Here is an 8,755-nt window from a genome sequence, read left to right as displayed (position 1 = left end):
TTTCTTCCAACGACCCATTTTTAATCATACATCTTTTTATAGTCAACCATCAACAACATTTTGGAGGGCTTTGGGTTCCCTTCCAAATGTCGTATCATCGGTAAAACTTTGTGAATATTTACAAAGACCTTTGAAATTCAAATTAGCTCTAAACAAAAACAGAGAGAGAGAGAGAACAGAACAAAACCTACATTTCAAACTACAATGCTTTTTTAAAAAATATGTAAACAGTTTTTATTTTACATCGTAAGAATTCGTTCCTAATATCTCCTTTAAGGTGAGCATAAACTCGGTGCTCTGGAATGAGAAGGATCTCTTTCGTAGAAACATTGTGCTCCAGTGTGCAAAGGAAAGAAAAGGGGCGGGAGAAACAAACCCAGGTCGTTATATATATTAAGAAAGGGATTTATAGCGTCCACAATAATTAGAAGACGACGAGAAAGAAGAATCATCATCCCATGTCAGGAAACGTTTGGCGACGTGATTGCAGCGAAACCCATTCGAGGGGAGGAATCGCACCAAAACGGGAAAGGGATCCGGTTGCAAAACGAGCACAAACTCGACCCATATTGATAAGTTTGGGCAACTGGCTCGCTTCAAATGGCGCAGAAATTATAAAAAATAATACATGATGTCTCCTCGCCAAACTCTTCTTCCCTTCGGCACCATGATTAATGAATTTGGCTCCTAATTTTGGTGCAAGTTGGTGCCTTTCCCCAAGGCACAGAGTATTTCGTTGCCGCTTCAATACAGAATCTGGCGCGTGGCATCCTTTAGATTCAGCAAAAGGATGGCGTTCGTGGAAACCACGAAAGCGAATGGCGCCGGTGCTGCTTCCAGGAAATCCTCTTAACACGGAAGGGTTCGGAATAAGCTTCTCAAATGCCGTATCTATCGGTCGGAGGCATGATGCGCAGCCGGGTGCCGCTGGCATCAAGACATGGCTTTACGAGACTGCCTTCTTCTTGTTGATGAAGACTTTGATGGCGCCGGTGAAGTCTGCCGAGAGCAGCACTTCGGTGTGGTCTGTCTTCAGCGCCCCTGAAAAGAGCAGACCTTAGACATTAAGGGAAAGAGGGTCCTTGTGTTTTCCTCTGCGGTCTCTCCCAAAATGGCAACGGGGAAGCATTGCCATTGAAATTCCCGCAGCCATTTTGAGAAGGACCGTTGAGAGAGACTCCTGACTTTGCCACGGTAGTCCACGCTCTAGTTACATCCTGTATAGACTACTGCAATGCTCTCTACATGGGGCTGCCTTTGAAGACGGTCCGAAAGCTTCAACTAGTCCAACAAACGGCAGCCAGGTTGTTAAAAGGAGTGGCGCTCAGGGAGAATACAACCCCCTTGTTACGCCAGCTCCACTGGCTGCCGGTTTGCTACCAGGCCCAATTCAAAGTGCTGGCTTTGGCCTATAAAGCCCTAAATCGTTCTGGCCCAACTTACCTGTTCGAACGTATCTCCCCTTACGAACCTCTGAGGACTTTAAGATCATCTGGGGAGGCCCTGCTCTCGGTCCCGCCTTCGTCACAAGCACGTTTGGCGGGGATGAGAGACAGGGCCTTCTCAGTGGTGGCCCCTCGGCTATGGAACGCCCTCCCTAGATCTGCTCCCTCCCTCTTGACGTTTCGGAGGCAAGTTAAAACGTGGCTATTCGAGCAAGCGTTTACAAATACAGAATAGCTAATATAGGAAATCGAATTACTTGACAATGGAATTGGACAATGCTTGAGAATAAGGAGACGCTGATGATGTTGCTTTTGCGATGTCTTATACTGTTTAATGTTTTTTATTTATATTGTTTTATGTATACTGATTTGTTGGAAACCACCTTGAGTCGCCAATTGGCTGAGAAAGGCGGTATACAAATACAGCAAATAAATAAATAAATAAAGGGAGGCAGGCTGCCTTTGGATGGTATGGAAATCACTATAGTGGCGCAGTGGGCTAAACTGCTGAACTTGCTGACCAAAAGATTGGCGGTTCGGATCCGGGGAGCAGGATGAGCTCCCACTGTTAGCCCCAGCTTCTACCATCCAAGCAGTTTTTGTTTTTGTTTTTTGTTAAAACTGTTTATTTTGATTATGGTACATAACAGAAAAGCAAAGCAAATCATGGCAGATATAATCAGGTACCAATATTTTTGACATGTACATGCCTATCTACCTATTCAGTCAATCAGTTAATTTTGTCATTAAGTACAAAAATTATTTCCCAAAAATAATAACTCTTCCGGTAATGGATTTCCTTCCTTCCAAGATTCCTGTTACTTCCAGTTGACCCAGTCCTGTTCTTAACTAGGAGTCAATTGTTAGTCGGATGTTTGTAACTTGGGGACTGCCTGTGTGTTTGTGTGTGTACCTATCTCTATCTATCTATCTATCTATCTATCTATCGGTGGGCAGGAAAAGAGATTTAAAGATGGGCTCAAAGCCAATCTTAAAAACTCTGGCATAGACACTGAGAACTGGGAAGCCCTGGCCCTTGAGCACTCCAGCTGGAGGTCAGCTGTGACCAGCAGTGCTGTAGAATTTGAAGAGGTATGAATAGAGGGTGAGAAACGTGTCAAGAGGAAGGCACATCAAGTCAACCGAGACCACCTTCCATCTGGAAACCAATGCCCTCACTGCAGGAGAAGACGCAGATCAAGAATAGGGCTCCACAGTCACCTATGGACCCACCAGTATACTGATCTTGGAAGACTATCCTACTCAAACAACTAGGGATCACCTAAGTAAGTAAAGTCATGTGCTACTGAGATTATAGTGCGTCCTACTGTCAGTGGTGTCTTACAATGGAATAAATATGGCTAGCTCACATCGCTTGTGCCAATCTCTAGGGCTGCTGGGAATTGTAGGGCAAAGTCAGATCCCTATCCGGTGCCTCGAAAGGAAGGAAGCCTTGATTGTGGAAGCACTTACCAGAAGGGATGGGGTCTCCAGACTCTGAATCTTCGCTTTTGGCCTCAGGCTCCGGCTTCTCCAACGTTTCCGAGGACACCATCAAACTGGGATTCGGGGCAAAAATGGCTGACGTGACCACGGCATTGTGGGCTGGGAAAAAGGGTAAAACCCATCAGGGGAAAAGGCTCATTTGGACACAAAGAACAAGACAGAAGAGCCAGGTGAAGGCAACTGGGGAATACCACTCTGATGGGAGGCATTCAACAGAGGACTCTGGCCACCAGGAATCCCGTCAGCCTCTTCATAGCATGGGAATTGTAGTCCAGTGCTACCATCTCAAAAGCCAATGTTTTTAGGTTTCCCTTTTTGTTTTGTAGGACATTGTTTTTGTGTTTGGTTAGTTTTCCCAAAATGTCCTTTTATAGATCAATGATTCTGGTGTTAATAGTAAGTGTGTGAGTGGATAAATCACAATATATCAATATGATAGATATAATATTACAATATTATATCGAATACTGTAATGTATAGTGTCCCAAAAGTCACCATGCATGGGGAAACTGTAATAATAATAATAATAATAATAATAATAGGTACACCTTGTTCCACTTTGTCTCCTGTGCTATTCTAATAATGTAATATAATATATTGTAATGTATAGTGTGCCAAAAGTCACCATGCATGGGGAAACTGCAATATTAATAATAATAATAATAGGTACACCTTGTTCCACCTTGTCTCCTGCGCTATTCTAATAATGTAATATAATATATTGTAATGTATAGTGTTCCAAAAGTCACCATGCATGGGGAAACTATAATAATAATAATAGGTACACCTTGATCCACCTTGTCTCCTGGGCTATTCTAATAATGTAATATAATATATTGTAATGTATAGTGTCCCAAAAGTCACCATGCATGGGGAAACTATAATAATAATAATAATAATAGGTACACTTTGTTCCACCTTGTCTCCTGTGCTATTCCAATAATGTAATATAATATATTGTATATACATATAATATTTATAATATTATAATATAATGCAATATAATAATAATATGATATTATAATTATATATTTATATTACATGTAATATTACTAGTAATATTACGATATAGTGGTATGGTGCAATATAGCAATGTTTAATGCTGATATTGTACTATGCTAATAATAAAATATATTGTATGTAATATATATCTTGTTAGCCGCTGTGTCCCCTTCGGGGTGAGAAGGGCGGCATATAAATGTCGTAAATAAATAAATACACTGGGTGCAGTGCCCAAAGACCATGGCCTGCACTTAAAGACAATCGGCGCTGACAAGATTACCATCTGCCAGCTGCAAAAGGCCACCTTACTGGGATCTGTGCACATTATTCCCCGATACATCACACAGTCCTATACACTTTTGAAGTATCCGATGTGTGATCCAATACAAAAGCCAGCTGTGGACTCATCTTGTTGTATTTCAAATAGTAGTAGTAGTAGTAATAATAATAATAATATATTACAGTATTATATGTAACACTATATCATCTTGTTGTGTTTCAAATAGTAATAATAATAATAATAATAATAATAATATATTACAGTATTATATGTAATACTATATCATCTTGTTGTATTTCAAATAGTAATAATAATAATATATTACAGTATTATATGTAATACTATATCATCTTGTTGTGTTTCAAATAGTAATAATAATATATTACAGTATTATATGTAATACTATATCATCTTGTTGTGTTTCAAATAGTAATAATAATATATTACAGTATTATATGTAATACTATATCATCTTGTGTTTCAAATAGTAATAATAATATATTACAGTATTATATGTAATACTATATCATCTTGTGTTTCAAACAGTAATAATAATAATAATATATTACAGTATTATATGTAATACTATATCATCTTGTGTTTCAAATAATAATAATAATATATTACAGTATTATATGTTATACTATATCATCTTGTTGTGTTTCAAATAATAATAATAATAATACAGTATTATATGTAATACTATATAATCTTGTGTTTCAAATAATAATAATAATAATAATAATAATAATAATAATATATTACAGTATTATATGTAATACTATATTGTAATATTATATCTATCATATTTTACATACTGCGATTGTGAGCACAGAGACATTTATATATGTATAACATACAGGGACTCCCAAAAGTTGATATACACAGAAAATTATAGCTAAATATATCGTTATTTACATAATAGCAATTTCAAATATATACAAAATATTCTCTATGTTATTGTGAGTTTTTTCGGGCTATATGGCCATGTTCTAGAGGCATTTTCTCCTGACGTTTCGCCTGCATCTATGGCAAGCATCCTCAGAGGTAGTGAGGATGCTTGCCATAGATGCAGGCGAAACATCAGGAGAAAATGCCTCTAGAACATGGCCATATAGCCCGAAAAAACTCACAAGAACCTATTGATTCCAGCCATGAAAGCCTTCGACAATATTCTCTATGTGTTGGTCAACTCTTTTAAAAAATAATAAAAAATAATATGTAATATGAGTTTGTTAATTTATCCTGTTATGGAGGCTTTTTGGGATACCCTGTGTAATATATTATTATTTATCTTCATTATTATTACTATCCTATTATTGCTTGAAGAGAGAGAAAAGGCTCCCTATCCCATAAACGAAAAAAATCAACTGGGTTTTGCACATTTGGAGATGTTTGCAAATATTTTTGCAACAATGGAAGTCTAGTTCAGTATTTTTGTACAGAAAACTATATATTTTGCACCTTTGACTCCTTCCCAGAAGTCATTGCGGTCCCTCCGGACGGAGGTGAACTTGCTCAGGTCGTGGTAAGTGCTCCAGATGTAAACGTATTTGTCCTCAGAGCCGCTGACGATGTAAGTGAAGTCATGGCTGGAGAAAGAGAGAAGATAAGAACCCGTCATCTACACGTCTTTGGTTGTTGTCCTCGTCTCTTCTTATGACTTGGAACAGAGCTTTCCAAACTTTTCATGTCAGTGACATGCTTTTGAGACATTTATTTATTTATTTTTATTTATTTAGTACACTTGTATACCGCTAATATCTCAGCCTGTGCGGCGACTCATTGCGGTTTACAACATATTTAAAAATACAATATTCACTTTAAAAATATAAAATAAAATATAAAAATACATACATATACATACATAGTATTGGGCCACCAATACAGACCGGAACATCTCATAGTTAAAGTCGTAATCCAATTCGTTATCCTTGATTGCTAGTCCATGATCAAAACATCATCACATCGGAATTAGTTGAAAACTTGCTCGAACATCCAAGTTTTCAGTTTTTTCCGAAATGCCATTAGCGAGGTGGCTGATCTTATTTCAGTAGGGAGGGCATTCCAAAGCCGGGGGGCCACCACAGAAAAGGCCCTATCTCTCGTTCCCGCAAGCCGCACTTGTGAAGCAGGCGGGATGGAGAGAAGGGCTTCTCCTGAAGATCTTAGGGTTCTGGTGGGCTGATAGGCCGAGATACGTTCGGATAGGTATGTAGGGCCAGAACCGTTTAGGGCTTTAAAGGTCAAAGCCAGCACTTTGAATTGGGCTCGGTAGCTAATCGGTAGCCAGTGGAGCTGGTACAGCAGAGGAGTTGTATGCTCCCTGCGCCCTGCTCCTGTTAATACCATGGCTGCCGCCCGTTGGACTAATTGGAGCTTCCGGGCCGTCTTCAAAGGCAACCCCACGTAGAGAGCGTTGCAGTAGTCAAGGCGGGATGTAACCAGAGCGTGGACTACCGTGGCCAAGTCAGACTTCCCAAGGTACGGTCGCAGTTGGCGCACGAGTCTTAACTGTGCGAATGCTCCCCTGGTCACCGCCGAAACCTGGGGATCCAGGCTCAGCGATGAGTCCAGGATCACACCCAAACTGCGAACCTGTGTCTTCAGGGGGAGTGCGACCCCGTCTAACACAGGCTGTAACCCTATACCCTGTTCGGCCCTGCGACTGACCAGGAGTACCTCTGTCTTGTCTGGATTCAATTTCAATTTGTTCGCCCCCATCCAGACCGTCACAGCGGCCAAGCACCGGTTCAGGACCTCGACAGCCTCCTTAGTAGCGGGTGGGAAGGAGTGACAGAGCTGGACATCATCTGCGTACAGATGACACCGCACCCCGAAACTCCGGATGACCTCGCCCAGCGGCTTCATGTAGATGTTAAACAACATGGGGGACAGTATTGAACCCTGAGGAACCCCACAAAACAAAGGTTGTGGGGTAGAACAGGAGTCCCCCAGTGACACCTTCTGAGACCGACCCTCGAGGAATGACCGGAGCCACTGCAGAGCAGTACCTCCGAGACCCATTCCCGCGAGGCGTCCCAGAAGGATACCGTGGTCGACGGTATCGAAGGCCGCTGAGAGGTCGAGTAGCACCAACAGGGACACACTCCCCCTGTCGAGCTCCTGACGGAGATCATCCACTAAGGCGACCAAGGCTGTCTCGGTACCGTGTCCCGGCCTAAAGCCAGACTGTGCCGGGTCTAGATAATCCGTGTCTACCAAGAATGCCTGGAGTTGTGAGGCCACCACACGTTCCATGACTTTGCCCAAAAAGGGAAGATTGGAAACAGGCCGATAGTTTACCAATTGAGTGGGGTCCAGTGATGGTTTCTTCAACAGCGGTTTTATCACAGCTTGCTTTAAGCTGGCTGGAAAAATGCCTTCCCGAAGGGAGGCATTAACCACCACCTTAACCCACTCGGCCAATCCCCCTCTGGCCTCCTTTAGAAGCCAGGATGGGCAGGGGTCTAGGATGCATGTGGTAGCTCTCATTCCTCCAAGTACCTTGTCCACATCCTCGGTTTGAACCAATTGAAATGAATCCATCAAAATCGGACAAGCAGATGCTCGTGTTACATCCTCAGAGACTGCCGTTAATATGGTGTCCAGTCCAGAGCGGATCAAAGCGACTTTGTCTGTAAAGAACCGAGCAAAAGCTTCACAGCGAGCTGCCGCGTCATCAGGGCACCCATCCTGAATGGTGGGTTTTAAAAGGCCTCTGACAACTCGGAACAGTTCAGCCGGACGGTTCTTTGCAGACGCAATAGTGGCCGCAAAGAAAGTTTTCTTTGCGGCTCTTATTGCCGCGGCATATGACCTTAAAAAGGACACAAACCGTGTTCGGTTTGGCTCGCTCGGATCCGAACGCCACACGCTCTCTAGTTCCCTCTTCTTTCGCTTCAACACCGCCAGCTCCTCAGTAAACCAAGGAGCTGGTTTAGTTCGGCTACTTGAGAGGGGACGTTCTGGAGCGATCGTGTCTATTGCCCTGGTCATCTCCCCATTCCAGAGAGCGACCAGGGCATCAACAGGATCACCAACCGAGGTGGCGGGGAAATCCCCAAGAGCCATCAGGAATCCTTCCGGATCCATAAGCCTCCTGGGGCGGACCAATTTAATAGGTCCTCCACCTCTGCGGAGGTTAGGGGGTGCGGTAAGTCTAAAGCTGACCAGGTGGTGGTCGGTCCATGGCAACGGAGAGATGGATAACTCCTCAACACCGCCACCTTCCTCCCATCCCTGGCAGAAAACCAAGTCCAATGTATGTCCAGCACTGTGGGTGGGGCCAGATACTTGTTGGGATAGACCCATGGTCGCCATGGTAGACATGAAGTCCTGAGCCGCTCCCGTTAGGGCAGCCTCGGCGTGGACGTTGAAGTCCCCCAGCACAAGCAGCTGTTGGGACTCCAATGCCAGGTCCGAGACTACCCCCGCTAGCTCAGGTAGGGAGACTGTAGTGCAGCGAGGTGGACGGTACACTAGCAGAATCCCTAATCTGTCCCGGTCACCCACCCTCAGG

General features: G+C 42.9%; 1 protein-coding gene across 1 annotated transcript in view; it reads right to left on the bottom strand.

Moving 5' to 3' along the window:
- WDR44 (WD repeat domain 44) overlaps window positions 1–8,755 on the bottom strand; it is a 63,382-nt gene continuing 54,627 nt past the window's right edge. The window contains exons 18-20 of the mRNA XM_060756069.2: window positions 5,698–5,825; window positions 2,919–3,050; window positions 1–1,041 (exon numbers count right to left, since the gene is read on the bottom strand). Of these exons, the coding sequence (XP_060612052.2) occupies window positions 947–1,041; window positions 2,919–3,050; window positions 5,698–5,825 (355 nt within the window). The 3' untranslated portion in view covers window positions 1–946. The remainder of the gene's footprint in view (window positions 1,042–2,918; window positions 3,051–5,697; window positions 5,826–8,755) is intronic.

The sequence above is a fragment of the Anolis sagrei genome, chromosome 10 (genome assembly GCF_037176765.1).
Source record: "Anolis sagrei isolate rAnoSag1 chromosome 10, rAnoSag1.mat, whole genome shotgun sequence".
Classification (NCBI taxonomy): domain Eukaryota; kingdom Metazoa; phylum Chordata; class Lepidosauria; order Squamata; family Dactyloidae; genus Anolis; species Anolis sagrei.
Note: the sequence above shows the minus strand (reverse complement) of the source record. Positions and strands in the feature narration are given on the sequence as shown.